We start from the raw sequence: 17763 nt of genomic DNA, 5'->3' as shown, positions 1-17763 counted from the left end.
TAGCCCACAATGCCATTAGCCTTCTTGCCAATGAGGGCACACTGCTGCCTTCTGTTCACATTATGGTCCACTGTCACCCCAGGGCCCTGTTCTGCAGAGCTGCTGCCTAGGCAGTCACTCCCAGCCTGCACTGCTTCATGCAGATCGTTCTATCCTAAGTGCAGGACTTTGCAATTGTCCATATTGAAACATCACAAGACTTTTTTTGCCTGATCCTCCTGTTTGTCTAGGTCTCTCTGAATCCTAGCCCTACTCTTCAGCATATCTACTACTCCTCCCAGCTTGGTGTCATCCGCAGACTTGCTGAGGGTGCACTCCATGGCATCTTCCAGGTCATTGATGAAGATATTAGAAAAAAATATGGCCTCAGGACCTACCTCTGGGGCACTTGTCTTGATTCTGCCTGCCAACTATGCATCAACCCATTGATTACTACCCTCTGAGCCTAGTTTTCTTTCCACCCTACAGCCCCATTCATCCAACCTGTACTTCCTTAGCTTGCTTGCAAGAGTGTGGTGGAAGATGGTATCAAAAGCCTCGCTAAAGTCAACGTATATCATGTCCGCTGCTCTCCCTGCATCCACTGAGCCAGTCAACTCATCATAGGAGGTAATCAGGTTGGTCAGGCATGTCTTGCTTGCCCTTGGTGAATTCATGTTCATTGTTCCCAATCGCTTTCTTCTCCTCCAAGTGCTTAGAAATAGATTCCTTGAGGACCTGACCCATGCTTTTTCCATGGACTGAGGTGAGGCTGTCTGGTCTGTAATTCCCTGGGACCCTCCTTTTTCCCCCTTTCTTAAAGATGGGCACTGTTTTTGGCCTTTTCCAATCATCTGGGACCTCTCCCAACTGCCATGAGTTTTTTCGGAGACGATGGCCATTGGCTCTGCAATCATGTCAGCCAACTCCCTCACTGCCCTTTGGTGCATCCCATCCAGCCCCGTGGGCTTGTACACATCCACTTTTTCTAAATAGTCCCTAACCTGTTTTTTCACTACTTGTGGATGCTCATCTCCTCCCCACACTGTGCTGCCCGGTGCGGTAGTCTGGGAGCTGACCTTGCCTGTGAAGACTGAGGTGAAGAAGACCTTGAGTACTTCAGCTTTTTCTGCGTCTTCTATCGCAAGGTTGCTTCCCCCATTCAGTACGGGACCCACACTTTCCCTAATTGTTCTCATGTTCCCGGCACACTTGTAGTAACTACTCTATGCATCCCTTGCTAGCTGCAACTCCAGTTGTGCTGTGTGCTTCTGGATTTCATCCCTGCATGCCTGAGAAATACTCTTATACTTCTCCCTAGTTTTCCGTCCAAGTTTTCACTCCTTATAAGCATCTTTTTTATGATTTAGCTTACTGAGTTGCCTGCTAAACCAAGCTGGTCTTCTGCCACACTTGCTAGTCTTTCTGCACATCGGGATGGTTCGTTCCTGTATTCTCAGTAAGGTTTCTTTGAAATACAACCAGCTCTCCTAGACTCTTTTTCCCCCTCAGACTGGCCTCCCAGAGGATCCTGCCCATCGGGAGCTAGTTGAAGTCTGATTTTCTGAAGTCCGAGGTCCTTATATGAGCTAAGTTTTGTACAAATCGGAACAAAAAGATGGTCCCTGCCTTGGGGGTGGGTGTCTGCAGATGAGTTATAAGATGTACCTAACTTTGAGTCTAGGACTTGTCCTGTGGGATTGAGACTGCTGACATGCTTAAAGTGCAATACCTGCTTAAGTATTGTGCTGTGCTGATTTAACTAGTCAGTTTTTATGACATGCCTTCCACTGTGACGGCAGTGAGTATTTTATATGCTCAAAGGTGGTAATTCTGCACGTGCAGGTGCACTGTATGTAAAGGTCGCTCTGTTGTGAAAATGCAGCAGAAGCTAAGCTAAGAAGAAGTCTGATGTTAAAGGCACAACTCCCAGATACCATGTTCGTGCACATGTATAGCCGTGTGTATAACTGAAGTGCTCTCAAATAATGGTGCTCATTTGACTTCGAAAACTGAAACCAGAAATCTGGAGAGTAAAACACCCCAGAGCAATACCACACCGTGAAATATTTAACATTTGTATTTTAATTTTGCTTTTGAAAAAATGGTGTGTGTGGGGGGGATTTGGGAACCTACCAAAACTGTGACAGATGACAAGGGTAAGCTGCTGGTTTTAAATTAAACTTTATCAAAAGGCTGGGGAAATGGCAGCTTTTAAAAGTAAGGTTTACTTCAAAAACACCCAGCCCGTTTGCTCTGGAATCAAAGCCTCCATCTTCAAAGGTAGCCAGCAGTTTCCACTCCTGGTTTGGTTTCAAAGGCTCCACAGACAGATGTAGAGATCATTTTGGAGTGAGCTGTCACGGCCTTCCTGAGAGCAGCCACACAGTTTAGCATCTAAACACTTCCCAAGGCCTGCCAGACCTTACAATTAAAATCAGAGTGCTGCAAATACTTAATGAATGTATAAATGCTGCATTCGAGCAAAGAAAAACTGGAGGTTCTTTTTTTTCCCGCGTGTCTTTTCCACTGCTCATCGTTCAGCAGTGGTTGGAGGTGTGAGAGAAAGATGTCATTAAATGTGTTTCAAGCCAGGTGGGTCTGCCAGGGTGCAAGTACGTGTGGAAAACTCGGGTAGCAGCAGATGCTCCAGTTCCCAGCCCTGCTGTGCCGGAGGTTGAGAGCCATCATAATCTGATGGCACCCTCTGCTGGCTCAGTGGCACCGTTTTAACTCAGATTGGACCTCTCGTCTCTCTTGCTAGATGTCTGGTGGGTTTTTATTCAGCAGTTCAGAAAATACAGGCTTGCAGATTTGGGTCTTGATTGGAAAACATGGGGCAGAGCTGACTATTGCCAAAGTTTGGGTCCTCCCAGATGTTTGCAATCTGATTTTTTTTTTTTTTTTTTGCTTCACTTGTTTATCAGTCAGGACGAGAAGTTGGCCTTGAGCTCTGGATCCCGAATGAAAACCTTCGAAAATCGAAAGTGGAGTATTTGGTTTGTGCTGTGTGTTCAAGACCACCGCTACTAAAGACCTATGCCTACAGAGATGTATTGTGTTCATGCTGGGGTTTGGGGGATCAATTCCCTTATTTTTTTTTTTATAATGATATTTGCATTTTATTTACTTATCCCATGTGGGTTGTCCTTTTTGTTGCCAGTCATGGATTCATAGGATTTGGTGTTTGGGTGTGTTAAGCGCTATCGTGCATGGGTCGCTCTTTCCCGTCAGCTCTTATGGTTCTGCATCTCTTCGCCTTAGACTCTAAGCATGATGGCTTCACCGCTCAAAACCCACTGCCTTCCTGGGCTTTGTATGGTTGGCGGGGTTGATGTTGTAGGAAGAAACCAAGAAGCATGCTAGATAAAATGCAAGACCTATGGCTTTGCTGTTTCAGCACAGCGGCATAGCGGAGGAGAGCACTGAGGAGTACTGGGGGTTTTTCGTTCTCAGGGTTTGGAGCATGTCCTGAAGGGCTGCTCCTGCCTTTGACAGCACCTTTGCAAAGGTGCAGCTTATTTCCTAGCTGGAGGTGCAGCTTTGGCCCTATTTCCCCCGAATCCTTTGAGGTGCAGAGCAAACGGTGCAGTAGCTCTGGTCCATAGGCAGTGGAGGGACGTGTCCTCTCGCAAGCTGTACAGAAGGGAAGAGCTGCCGTGACACCTTGACAGTCTTCACAGCGCAGGATTGTACAGTCTGGAGGACACCGAGGAAACATTCTTGCATTGCATTTCTGCTTGAGCAAACAGCCTTGTAAGGCTTAATTCAAATGGCAGTGAGATAAAGCTGCTAATTTAGGCTGTAAAATGCACCCACCGGTTAGTGAATGACTAATAGCAAATATTACAAGTCCACATCCTTTCTACTGGGAAAGTTGTACCGTAAATTAATTTTTTTAGTACTTTGTTATCAATAGTTTAGTGATGCTCAGCGTGGGGACAGGGGTGTTTAAGGGTCAGATTGTGGTACTTGGTCACACTGAGCTGTTCCTTGCATTGAAACCCCTGATGTGGAGCTCAGGTGCTTCTGGTGTGAGCATGGGCACGGGGTCCGGTCCTACGTGTATAAGATGCCATGAGTACCTTGCTTGCTTGAGAGAGAAACTAAATGTCATCTTGGTTCTCGGAGGGATCAGTTCAACTTGAATAAACTGAAGGCTCATATTGGGCACAACACTTTTCACGGAGTAACAACAGAGCGGGCGATGCAGAGAGAGACCCTGGTATTCTGCCTGAATACAAAGAGGTGGGCAGGCATGTAGTTTGCGATCTGATCTTTGGAGTGTGCTGGGTATAGTGTGCATATGCAGCCACACTTAAAGGACATGGAAAATGATTCATTTTCCTGGTTGCTACTTCTCTGTAAGCCGGAGCTGCTTCCACCCCCAATAATGGCAAAAGAAAATGCTGGGTGTAATTCACCTCGGAGGGTGTGAGCTAACAGCGTCTGAAGAGCTTTGCTTGCTTTAGGTGTCAAAGCTGGAATCTTGTTGCTACTCCAGTTCAAAGCCTTCAGAATTAGTCTTCGCTGTCTACTGTTTGTATTGTGAGAACCTGATTAAGCCCAGGATCCAGTCCATTGCAAAGAAAGTGTACCCGCCAGGCTGTGCTCTTGGGATCAGTGAGGAATGAGGACAGATTTCGTATATGATTACAGAAAAGGCTGACGTAGGCCAAGCGAACTGAACATTATTTAAATACCCAAGACGGGGATTGTCAGAGGCAGTTCCAGCTGGTGAAGAGCAAGGGAATGAGCCAGGCTGGCCAGATCTAATTATTCTGTTTTTCTTCATTCAGTCCACTGTTGCTCTGCTATCCTGGGTGTCTTTGTTTGACACTCATTCTCATTATCATGGTGTGCCAGGTCTCCCAGGGTCAGATATTTAAAATACAGCTATGAACCGTGCATTTGTAAATGCCCTAATGGCAGGTGCAAATTGGGCGCTTGTATGCAAAGCGCAGGCTCCAGAGCATGGGGCAGACTTGTAATCTGCAATGGTCCCTGCTTAATGCTTTGTCTGTACATGCTGCATGTCACGGTGAGCATGCGTGTGTCTTTGCAGAGTCCTAGGGCTCAGTGTCTTGGAGCTGCTTTGGGCCCAGATTGGGCCACAGGATATCCTTTTGCTGTGCTATCACTTTGCGCAAGTGCTCCTGATTGTAGAGCCTCTCTCTGCCTGGTTAAAAAGCCCATATTCAGTCCTTGCCCAATAAGAGCATGTCTCTTAAGAGCATTGAATAGCACGAAAGAGTATTAAGTTGGACGCTTTTCTTTTCCCCTACATCCGATCTACTCTTTACCGTTTGTGCTGTTTATTTCCTTGTTCCGTTTCATTCAGCAAGGGTATTGAAACTCGGATTCGACCTTGTCTTGCTATTGATCCACTCTCTTGGAATTTTAATGTGCAGGAATTATATGCTTCAGAAATACTGAATGTCTCATAGAAACATAGATATGCTCTATTGAACTATTAAAATATGCCTGTAATTTGTGCATCCAATATTACAACCGAAGTGTCTGCATATGCAAAACATGCTGTGCCTGTAGTGCAGATAAAAGCATTTGACTTTTCCTTAGTACAGGTTAAGTATACAAGGAAATAAAAGAAAATGGGCTCGTTTTAAATCCAAGCTCTGGTTCCAAAACATTTCGGTCCAGTCCAACCCATTGAATGATTTGAATATGCTTTTTACACCGGAGTTGGATTGGTCCCACTGTGCCTATTCCCTAATTTTAATGTTTTAATTAAAGCATCTCATATGCATAATGAATGTGGCAATCCATTTAGGAAGATACGTAATAAAAAGAACAATAATGGGAAATTCATTTGGAAATTAAAGCAAACAAAAAAACCCCAAAACAACAAAACCACAAATGAAACCAGTGCAGAAGAGTCTGGAAAGGGCTTCCTCAGGGGATAGGTAGGTATTGGTTAAATAGCCTGGCAGCCTTTTGTGGTATTGAATGGTAACTAGATACTACACTTGTTGCCAGCTAATGGAGTTAGTCCTTTAGCTCATGCCTGGGGTGGGGAGCAGGCTGTTCTGTAATGCTAAGGGTCAGATGTACCTGGAAGACCCTGAACAAAGCCATGGTATAGTATAGTACTAACTTGCCATTCTTACTGCAATTTAATTTCTCTCACTTTGCACTGTTTTGCCTACAGTACCTGAGATAAGAAAATGGCATCGTCCAGCTCATCCTTTACTCCTACTGACACATGCCCTTAGGTCCAGGAGGGTTGACCCATGACGTTCAAATGTACTGTCTCCTCTTACACAGTCTGTTTCCTTAGCAGACTACACGAATCCTACAGCGTCTATATGCATGGGGATGTCCCTGGTTTCTATGTTCAAAGCAGAGTGAAGTGTTGTTTCTTCAGAGAGCCTTGTTTGAGCCTCATAGGAGCTCAGGAGGTTATATGGGGCCTCTGGGTCTATGGTGAATGCTGTTGACGGAGGGCGGGGGGCAAGGCACTGCATGCACAAATGCTTTACTGATCAGGGTTTTCTCTACTGGTTTGACAGCCCCACCCACGGTGAGGATTGTTCACTCAGGCCTGGCGTGTAACATCGAGGAGGAGCGGTACTCGGAGCGAGTGTACACCATCCGTGAGGGGGAGACTCTGGAGCTGACCTGCTTGGTCACGGGCCATCCTCGGCCACAGGTGAGTCCCGAACCGTGACTGAGCGTCGTGTTGTTGCTGGATGCCCCACGACCATCCTGCTGTTTACCTTCCCAGTCTGTTCAGGTCATCTGCTTTTTTGCGGGGGGGGGGGGGCATTTTGCAGAGGTTTGCTCAGTTGTGTGCCAGGCTCTTCTGAGTGACCAGAAACCATCGAGCCTAGTGATTCTCATCCAGGGAGCCATGAGATCCTTTTAAGAGTACGACACATAATTTTAGCACCGTTGGATGTGCAAACACCTACACGTAATTCACAAGATAAATCCAGAGATTTTGAATAGAAATCCAGCATGATTCAAACCATTCTGACTTGCTGTTGTCATTCTGAGTTCTTTGCAATTGAAGAATTGCTCATGTATTTTTCTGTAGTCAAGAAACAAGTGCAAGCTAAGTGCGGGCATTTTTTGAGGACTGCTTTGACATGGTGACATAGTGCTTAGAGTCGGAAAGGACCTAAACAGATCATGAGGTCCAACCCCCACGCCCCACCCTGGGCAGGAACGGGTGCCGGGGTCATATCACCCCAGCCAAATATATGTCCAGCCTCTTCTTGAAGACCCCCAAGGTAAGGGGGTCTAACAAGAGATGAGTTGAGTCTGAAGAGTTGAAAAGCACCGAGCTAGCCTGGTTGGTGATAGAGAATGTGGTTTCTCTAAAGCATGGTTTCCAAACTTAGGGGAAGCAGGGCACGTTCACAGGGATGTAAGCATCCTTTTGCTTTATGCCTAGAGGGGACCCGGTTCCTAGAACAAATGAGGGAAATCCAGTGACTTGTTTCACCCCCTCTATCTTCACACCAGTTGGAAACGTCTTTCATAGTTGTTAGAGTCTGAAAGGGACCTTACAGATCGTGGGGTCCAGTCCCCCCTGGTCTGGAGAACGACTCGTCTTAACTCTGCTTTCCGGCAGATGTTATGAGCTTAAAAGCAACACAACACATACAGGGCCAGTGGAACAGTAAGCACATAAAATAAAACACCGGAGAAAGCCACTGGTGCAGAAGCCTGCATAAGGTAGAGGGAACTGCTTGTTTCTGGAGCTGGAAGGTGGATCAAAACTACAGATGTGCAGAGAGGTATAGAAGTGAAACTCATGATCCTATTCTTCATTGCACAGATCAGATTTTAAGCAACAGGCCCGGCTGCGTTTTAGTATGGCCGTACCCATTCTTCCATCCCTCCATGGTGTGTCATTTGTGGAATTAAACTTGGGCCTCTCAAACGGCGTGTGTGTCACTTAACTCGTGTGTGTGCGTTTTCTGGGTTTGCTTTCCTTTTGTTGACCCCTGTATTTCTTTATGAACCTGTTTCTGGTCTCCCTTGCCCCCCATTTTGGCAAGGTCTCTTTCTTCTCTATTGACAAGCGTGTTTGTGCAGGAGAGAGTCGGTGGTCCCGGAGGGGAGGGGAGCCAGGTGTCCAAGGAGAGTGGTCGCTCCTTAAGGAGACGATCCTCCAAGCCCAAAGGAAGGTAATCCCAACGAGGATCAAAGGGAGCAGGAGAGCACACAAGCCTCCGTGGCTCACCAAAAGCATCCGGGAATGTCTCCTTGCTAAAAAGGAGGCTTACACCCAGTGGAAAGAAGGGGTCATCACCAGGGAGGACTATTTTGCAGTTGCTCGGGGATGTAGGGGGGCAGTTAGGAAGGCCAAGGCAGAGATGGGACTGGGGCTAGCTTCCCAGATTAAGGACAATAAGAAGTCCTTTTTTAAATATGTAGGGGTAAAAAGAAGGTCCTGGGTAATGTGGGGCCCTTGCAGGACGCGATGGGAAACTTGGTCATCACACCGAATGGCAAAGCTAACATGTTTAATGATTTCTTTGCCTCCGTCTTCCTAAGTAGGGACCAGGACAGCCACCTCCCTGCTGGGCCCCCCTCGGGCCCTGGGGGAGGCACACCTGGGCCATGGGTTAGCGAGGATTTAGTTAGGGAGCTTCTGGAGGGGTTGGAGGTATTCAAGTTGTCGCGAGGAACCCGGCAGAGCTGGCAAGCCAAGCTCGGGGTCGCGGTCACGGTGGATTGGCCGGGTGGTGGCTATTGGCACGGACAGGTGGGATTAGCGGCTTTGGAGTCTGAGAAGTACCCAGGCGTAGTGATTTAACAAAGATGGTTTATTTTACTCACGCTTTGAAGCGGAGGCACACAGTTGCTTTCTCCGGTTACAGTGATAACGTACAGACAACAAAGGGGTCTGTTGGCCCACGAGGTTCAGTCCAAAGACCTAGTCCCAGGGCTGGTCAACAGCTCATAAATGGGTATAACATAAAACAAACTGTAACGCGTAGGTAACGAGTCGCGTGACGCCAGTCCACAGCAATGGACAAATCGGGTGGTCGAATACGAAAAGCCGGGGTCGGTAGCCAGGTGGTGATGCAGCGAAGACGTCAGTTGGAGGGATAAGCAGAGTCGTAGTTAGTGAAGGAAGCCAAGGTCGATGATCCAGAGCCGGGTTAAACAAAATCCAAAGGGTGATCCGAAATCGTAAGCCGTTAGTCAGTTCAAAAGGTAAATCAGGAGCCAGATAAACGTAGTCAAAAACCGCAATGGTAACGAGTGATACGAAATACTAAGTGAAGGAGGCAAAGGAGGAGATCAATAGGCCCTAAAGCCTGACTCAGAGATCAGTCCCTGCAGCAGCAGCCTCTGTCTCTAGTCCACGCGATCTCCACACACACCACCCACGAGGGAGGGGCTCACAGAACTTTTATATCAATTTGGTAGCCAATCAGCGTGCTCTCCGCAGAGAAATTTCTAGTCCGATTACCTCATGTCAGGTTCTGACTGAGCATGCTCCCAGTCAGGAGCTGACACAGTCTGAGCATGCGTCTGTGGGGAAAGTAGGTCAACAATGATTGACAGCTCCGCAGGTCACCCAGGGGGCAAGGACTGGGTGAGCCTTGGAAATTTCCACTCACAGCTTCAAACCGCGCATGTCAGTTTAACCTCTTCTGTACTGGCAGCACATACTCAAAAAATTTCCATGACACAAGTCAGCCGGCCCGGATGATCTCCACCCTAGAGTACTAAAGGAACTGGCCAAGGTCATTGCAAGTCCCTGGCACGGCTTTATGAGCACTCGTGGTGCTCTGGTGAGGTACCGGAGGACTGGAAGAGGGCCAGCGTGGTTCTCATCTTCAAAAAAGGGAGGAAGGAGGACCCGGGAAACTATAGGCCGGTTAGTCTTACCTCGATCCTAGGCAAGCTGTTTGAGAAAATTATGCTGGCACACACCCAGGAGGGGCCAGAAGGGGACTGCATGTTTAGGGGCAACCAACATGGGTTCATCAGTGGCAGGTCCTGTCAGACCAACCTGGTGGCCTTCTATGACCAGGTCACCAGATCCTTAGATGCAGGGGGAGCAGTGGACATCGTCTTCCTGGACTTCCGGAAGACTTTCAACACTGTCTCTCACCCCGTTCTCATTAAGAAACTGGGTGGCTGTGGTGTCGACACCCACACAGTCAAATGGGTCGCCAACTGGCTGGAGGGCCGCGCCCAGAGGGTGGTAGTGGATGGGTCCTTCTCAGCCTGGAAGGACGTGGGTAGTGGGGTCCCACAGGGCTCGGTCCTCGGGCCCGCACTGTTCAACATCTTCATCAGTGATTTGAACGAGGGGGTAAAAAGCACCTGTTCAAATTTGCTGATGACACTAAGATATGGGGGGACGTGGGCACACTGGAAGGATGCAACAGGCTACAATCAGACCTAGACAGGTTACAAGGGTGGATGGACAAGAATAGGATGGATTTCAAGTGCAAAGTGATGCACCTGGGGAGGAACAACCAGCACCATTCCTACAGGTTAGGGAACTCCCCTCTTGTCAGCACGGAGGCGGAAAGGGATCTGGGGGTCATCACTGACTCCAAGATGAACATGGGCTGGCAGTGTGGGGACGCGGTCAGGAAGGCCGACCGCACCTTGTCGTGCATCCACAGATGGATCTCAAGCAGGTCCAAGGAGGTGATCCTCCCCCTCTATGCGGCACTGGTCAGGCCGCAGCTGGAGGACTGCGTCCAGGTCTGGGCGCCGCACTGCAGGAGGGATGTGGACAGCATGGAGAGGGTCCAGAGGAGGCCACTCGCATGATCCGGGGCAGCAGGGCAGGCCCTACGAGGAGAGGCGACGGGACCTGAACCTGTTCAGCCTCCACAAGAGAAGGCTGAGGGGGGATTTTGTGGCCTGTTACAAACCAGTCAGAGGGGACCAGCAGGCACTGGGGGAGTCACTGTTTCCCCGAGCACTGCCAGGAGTGACCAGGAATAACGGTCACAAGCTGGCAGAGGGTAGGTTTAGGTTAGATATCAGGAGGCGACTTCACGGTCAGGGCGGCTAGGGTCTGGAACCAGCTTCCAAGAGAAGTGGTGCTGGCCCCTACCCTGGGGGTGTTTAAGAGGAGGTTAGATGAACATCTTGCTGGGGTCATTTGACCCCAGTGCTCTTTCCGGCCATGGCAGGGGGTCGGACTAGATGATCTGCTCAGGTCGCTTCAGACCCTAGAAACTATGAAGCGAGGGCCAGGTCTCAAAGAGCCTTGGGAGGTTTTCTCTGGAGTCGATTCGCATCGTGTGCTGAGCTGGGTTCCAGTGTCGCTGCTAATGAGGGGCTTCAGCTGCTGCCAGAAGCAGTTGAACAGTTTACTCTGCCTTTTGCTCAGTTTTGTTGTCCGCTCCGCTGGCCACCTCAGGTCTTGCATGTCGCAGTGCTTCTCTAGCCCTTTCTTTTGTGCAAACTCACTTTGTCACGGTGTTATTCTGGACAGCTAGCAATGGACCCTGTTTGAGACATGTGTAACCTTCCCTTCTAGCTGCTGCTCCCATGTCGCAGAGCTGGTAACCCTCTGTGCCGCACTATGGTAGGCCAAGAAATCTCCCTGTAGATGTGTATGTTATTGGTCACATGCAGGCTTGCATAGTACAAGGCACTTCTGGTTGTAGGAAAGGAAAAAAAAAAGTCTTGCTCCTAAGAACTCAGTCCTTCTTGGGGCTTCTTTCCCCTTCTAGTTTCAATAAATAGAGGATCCCAAAGTGATCCTGAAACATGCCCTCATCTTTCTCAGGGTCACACTATCCTGGCAGAAGTGGAGCATGGTGGTCAACAGAGGTGCATTATACAGAGCTCTCAGGTCAGGTATAAACGTGACGTTTTTACCGGCATAAATGATGGGAAACCGGTCTATACCTGTAACAGAAGAGATGTTTGGCACACTTCTGGTTTAAAAACGGTGGAACCTGGTCTGAGATTTACCACCCCACCCCACCAAAGGGCAGATGTCTGTACTGTTTGCTACTGAACTAAATGACACCGCTTGCAGAAAACTTGGATTGATTCTGCCTTGGGCATTTTGAAGTCTGTACCTAGCTGTAGTGACTTTTACTGGGTTTGCCCGGTGTGCCAGTTCCATGCGTAACACGTGTTTGCGGGGAGTCATTTCTTTACTGGCTCTTCGGAGGTCTTTGGAGACTACAAAGAGAGGGAAGGAAGCCCACTAAAAGTCATTCTGTCCCATTTAAAATTTACCTGGAAGCCTATTTTAATCATAATGGCACAACTATTACAGGACCAAACCTGTTTCTGTTCCTTTTGCTCATTCAGAGCTCGTGTTGGTATAGACTAAGTGAGTTTTCTGTTCCCAACCCCTGATTGAGAGTGCACAGCTTGCATGAAAGCTCAGCAGCCTCCTGACTATGCATTAAGGAGTTGAACATTTCTTCTTTATTATGAAAATGAAGTTGTTCTGGTGGGTAATTTTGGCAGCCTGATATGGTTAATTTGCCGTTATTACAAAAAAAGAGAGAGAGAGAGAGCCACATTCTGTGTTGGGAAGACTTTGCATAGAATTGTGAACACAATCTGTATTTGAATTTAATAAAATATTGCAAAAGAGCTTTATGCAGTGATGGTGAATTAAATTTACCTCTTTCACTCTGGGAGCCCAATTTTGCAATCCTGCATGGAGCACACGTTGAAGTCAGCGGGAATTATGTGAAGTGCGTCCAGCTGAGCTAGCAATTGGGGAAACTGCAATCACTAGGGATCTTGAGTCTAAAAACCAGTGTTCTTCTCTTTAAAAAGACTTTTGAACTGTGTTGATGCTTTCGAGGCTTTTTCTCTCTCCCTGTTTAAAATGGGACATTTAAAAAATTGTTTAGTATTAGCTCTAAAAGGCTCTCATTGAAATGTAAGGCCAACATACTGTACCTTTTTTATTATATGGATAAAACTGCCCTACGCATGGTCAAGTAGGGCAAACTGTTAGCTGCAATCAGCAGTCCAAACCCAGGCGCTACGTGCAAAACACCATCTCTTCTAAATTGGAAGCGGCTCGGTACAGCTTGTGCAAGGTGGGAGAGAATGGACGGGGGGGGGCGGCTAGAACAGCTTAACTGTTTTAATTGATTTCCAAGTTCCTCTCTAAGAAAAGATAGGCTTGCAAGCCAGTTCCATTATTATATGCAACATTTTATTCCTCCTGTGCTTGCTGCACCTCCAAAAGGCATGCAGTTAACATTTACTTCTCTGCTGGTTTTATTTTCTTTGGTAATTGTTTCTCTCCCTACTTTCTTTATTGTGGTACCCAAACCCTCAGTTCCTTTTTTTTTTTTTAAACATAAATGGCATCAATGCCATAAATATTGGCATTGGATCTGGGAGAAGGAAAGACTTCAGTGCTTGGTGGCCCCTCTGTTCTCTGATTGTTCATTAACTCTCATTCCCTGGATCCATGAAAACACTAGCTGTGCTTTTCATCTGGAATAACGCTTTTTATATATCAACTTTTGTGTGAAATGCTCAGCACGTGAGGAGAATGGAGTACTATTTAGGGGAGGGAAACAAGCACAGGGCCGTGCTCTGATGCTTTACTTTTGAGGAGGAGAATGTGCCACTTGGGGTGGGACTCACTGACTTGAATGGGGCTAAGACACCGTTCAGTGGAAGTGCCAGAATTTGGCCCATACCAAATAACTTCAATTATTCGACCACCTGTTCTCTGAAGCAGATTCATCTCCCTTAGTGCCTGTTAATTATACTGAATACTCCCTCATTTCTCAGAATTTCAGTATCTCTGTGGCCTCCAGATAATCAGCCTTGAACTGGATATTGCAGTTTACATAAGTATGCATACACTCTCCTCCCTCCCAGACTGCATCAGCTGCTGTGCATAAAAGGTTACAGGAAACTGATGTTAATATATACATTTCCATTTCAAGCAGTCTCCACTCTGTACTTTCCAAAAAGGAAACAGAAAAATATCCAAAAAACACCAAAAGAGGGAGCTAGACATGGGTGGATCTAGGAATTTTTTTTAAAAAAGCAGTGCAGCAGTTGTGGTGCGTCACCCCATATAACATGGCACACATGTTTCTCAAGGTAAAAAGAAACTAGTGCTTTACTCGTATGCTAAGGGCTCAGAGCTAGATTATTCAGTTCAGGAATGAAACAAAACCAAATATCACTATATTGAAATGTGCATGCATTTGCTATATCACGTATTATGGATAAAACACATAAAAAAATGAGCAAAAAAAATCAAGCTATGTTGTGTCATTAGCTCTGTTGCCATTAGAATTAAATGTTCGGGTTTTTAAGACCAGGGTAGACAAAGCCTTGGTTGGGAGGATGTAGTTGGGGCTGGTCCTGCTTGGAGCAGGCCGTTGGACTGGATGTGACTTCCTGAGGTCCCCTCCATTTTCTGTGATTATATGATGCATCTCTTTCTGATCCACAAAGCAAAATATAGCTTTTTTCATCATCTTGACCGTGCAGCCAATGCTTCACTTTTCACACCTGAACTCATGTGTTTAAAAACAGGCTGCAAGTCTGGGAGCTACATTAAGAGGGGCAGCCAGCAGAATTGCAGAAGAAAGGATAGCTGAATTGGTGAAAACTCAAAAACAAAAAAACCCAAAAAAACAAAAAAAAGGGCGGCGGGTGTTAACACCTGTGGAGTGAAGTGTATAGAAGAGATATGGTAGATAATAATGGATGGGTCTACACATGTGCTTTAATGTGCATTAGCCTATTTTGATGTGCATTAAAGTGTCACCAAAAAGCAGGGCTGTTGAAGGAGATTTGCTTTGACGTGCTAATTAGCATGTGTCAGAGCAGATTCCATTAATCGAGTCTACTATGAGTCTGCTGGAGTGTGCTAATTAGCACACACCAGCAGCCTCTGTGTTCCAAGTATTTGGTGTTCCCACATTGCAAAATGGCAGTGGGGGCGCTTTAACTAAAGCTCATTGATCAAGTTTTAGTTAAAGTGCCCCCACCGTCATTATGAAGCATGGGACACTGAATACACATGATGCTGTGAACACTTTAGTTAAAGCGCCTATCAGAGCCACTGTAATTAAAACACCGTCTCTCCACCCAGGAGCACATGTATAGAAACCCACAGTGCTCTTTAGCTAATGCTCATTAAAATATGCTAAAGCACATGTTTCTAATACTTCACAATGGAGGTACTGGATTTAATGCACATTACATAAAGCACATTAAGTGACTGTGTAGATGTTCCCAATGAGCCATGAAGTCAAGTGATCTTATCACTGCTGTCTGAATACAAATACTTCTGCTACTGCCAGGTATTTAGTTTTAAATCTTGGGGTAGAACAGGAACCAAGAGGGTGAGGTGGGAGAGGCCAACCGCACCTTGGCATGCATCCACAGATGGATCTCGAGCAGGTCCAAGGAGGTGATCCTCCCCCTCTATGCGGCACTGGTCAGGCCGCAGGTTGAGTACTGCGTCCAGGTCTGGGTGCCGCACTTCAGGAGGGATGTGGACAACATGGAGAGGGTCCAGAGGAGGCCACTCGTATGATCAGGGGACAGCAGGGCAGGCCCTATGAGGACAGGCTGCGGGACCTGAACCTGTTCAGCCTCCAAAAGAGAAGGCTGAGGGGGGATCTTGTGGCCTGTTATAAACTAGTCAGGGGGGATCAGCAGGCACTGGGGAAGTCACTGTTTCCCCGAGCACCGCCAGGAGTGACCAGGAATAACGGTCACAAGCTGGCAGAGGGGAGATCCAGACTAGCCAACAGGAGGCGCGACTTCACGGTCAGGGCGGCTAGGGTCTGGAACCAACTTCCAAGAGAAGTGGTGCAGGCTCCTACCCTGGGGGTGTTTAAGAGGAGGTTAGATGAACATCTTGCTGGGGTCATTTGACCCCAGTATTCCTTCCTGCCATGGCAGGGGGTTGGACTAGATGATCTGCTCAGGTCCCTTCCTACCCTACAAACTATGAAACTATGAAACTGCACAAGCCCTGGATCCACTTCTGAAGCTAAGGCAATTTATTGCACCCTGTGATGCACTGACTTCTGCATGCTGGGTTGATGAGTCTAGTCCTGCACTGGTGGATTTCATAGATTTCATAGACATTAGGGCTGGAAGGAACCTCGGGAGATCATCGAGTCCAGCCCCCTGCCCAAAGGGCAGGAAGTCAGCTGGGGTCATAGGATCCCATCAAGATAAGCATCCAATTTACTCTTGAAGGTGTTCAATGTAGGTGCTTGAACCACCTCCAATGGCAGACTGTTCCAGACCTTGGGGGCTCGGACAGTAAAGAAATTCTTCCTTATGTCCAGCCTGAAACAGTCTTGCAGGAGTTTGTGACCGTTTGACCTCGTCATCCCTTGGGGCGCTCTGGTGAACAGACGTTCCCCCAGATCCTGGTGGTCACCCCTGATTAACTTATAGGTGGCCATCAGATCACCCCTCAGCCTACGCTTTTCCAGGCTAAAGAGTCCCATGGCTCTCAGCCTGTCATCGTAAGGTCTGCTTTCCTGACCTCTGATCATGCGCGTGGCTCTCCTCTGGACTCTCCCAAGCTTCTCCACATCCTTTTTGAATTGTGGAGCCCAAAACTGGACACAGTACTCCAGCTGCGGCCTCACCAAGGCCGAGTACAAGGGGAGAATGACGTCCCGGGATTTGCTCGAGAAGCATCTATGGATGCAAGCCAGCCTTTTTGGTCACTTTACTAGCTTCAGCATCACATTGCAGGCTCATGTTCATCTTGTGGTCAATGATGACCCCCAAGTCTCTTTCTTCTGTAGTGCTAACCAACGTAGCACTGCCGAGCCTATAAGGGTGCTGCAGGTTTTTCCTCCCAAGGTGGAGAACCTTGCATTTTTTGGTGTTAAACACCATCAGGTTCTCGTCTGCCCATTTGCTGAGCTTGTCCAGGTCAGCCTGGATCACCCGCCTGTCTTCTGGCGTGGTTGCTTTGCCCCAAAGTTTGGTGTAATCAGCGAACTTGACCAGTCCGCTTCTGACTCCAATGTCCACGTCATTAGTGAAGATGTTGAACAGGATGGGTCCCAGGACAGAGCCTTGAGAGACCTCACTGGTCACAGGGCACCACGATGAGTGACTGCCATCGATTACAACCCTTTGTGTCCGACCACAGAGCCAGTTTCCCAGCCAACGGATCGTGGTGGAGCCAAGGCCACAACCGGCCAGTTTGGCCAAGAGGTGATCGTGGGATACCAGATCAAAGGCTTTTTTGAAGTCAAGATATATGACATCAATCTCTTCTCCTTTGTCCAGGTGATAGGTCACCGGGTCATAGAAGGAAATGAGATTGGTCAAACAAGACCTACCTGCAACAAACCCGTGCTGGCTATCCCTTAGGATGTTAGCCTGGGCCAGTCCCTCAAGGATGGCCTCCTTAATAAACTTTTCTAAGATCTTCCCCAGGATAGAAGTCAGGCTAATGGGCCTGTAGTTAGCCGGATCCACTTTCCTCCCTTTCTTGAAGATCGGCACCACATTGGCCTTCTTCCAGTCTTCGGGCACTACACCAGAGCGCCAGGAGTTTTCAAAGACCCGTGCCAGGGGCTGGGCTATGACGCTCGCCAGCTCCTTGAGTACCCTGGGGTGCAGATTGTCAGGGCCGGCTGACTTGAAGGTATGCAGCTTCTCAAGGTGTTCCTTCACGAGGTCAGCATTGATGGAGGGTAGGGGATCTCCCTCACCCAGATTTCCCTGTCCCATAGCAGGCATGGGCAGCCCGTGTGACTGATGAAAGACTGACGCAAAGTACCTATTTAATAGGTTGGCTTTTTCCTGGGCGTCAGTTGTCAGTTGCCCCATCTG

The 17763-nt window shown here is 47.8% G+C and overlaps 1 protein-coding gene across 2 annotated transcripts in view; it reads left to right on the top strand.

Annotated features, from left to right (window-relative positions):
• MDGA2 (MAM domain containing glycosylphosphatidylinositol anchor 2) overlaps positions 1 to 17763 on the top strand; it is a 695817-nt gene that overhangs the window by 223504 nt on the left and 454550 nt on the right. For both annotated transcript variants that reach the window (XM_090034430.1, XM_090034431.1), the window contains exon 2: positions 6510 to 6649. In XM_090034430.1, coding sequence (XP_089890556.1) covers positions 6510 to 6649 — 140 coding nt within the window. The remainder of the gene's footprint in view (positions 1 to 6509; positions 6650 to 17763) is intronic.

The sequence above is a fragment of the Crocodylus siamensis genome, chromosome 2 (genome assembly GCF_052110815.1).
Source record: "Crocodylus siamensis isolate JL-2025a chromosome 2, ASM5211081v1, whole genome shotgun sequence".
NCBI lineage: Eukaryota > Metazoa > Chordata > Crocodylia > Crocodylidae > Crocodylus > Crocodylus siamensis.
Note: the sequence above shows the minus strand (reverse complement) of the source record. Positions and strands in the feature narration are given on the sequence as shown.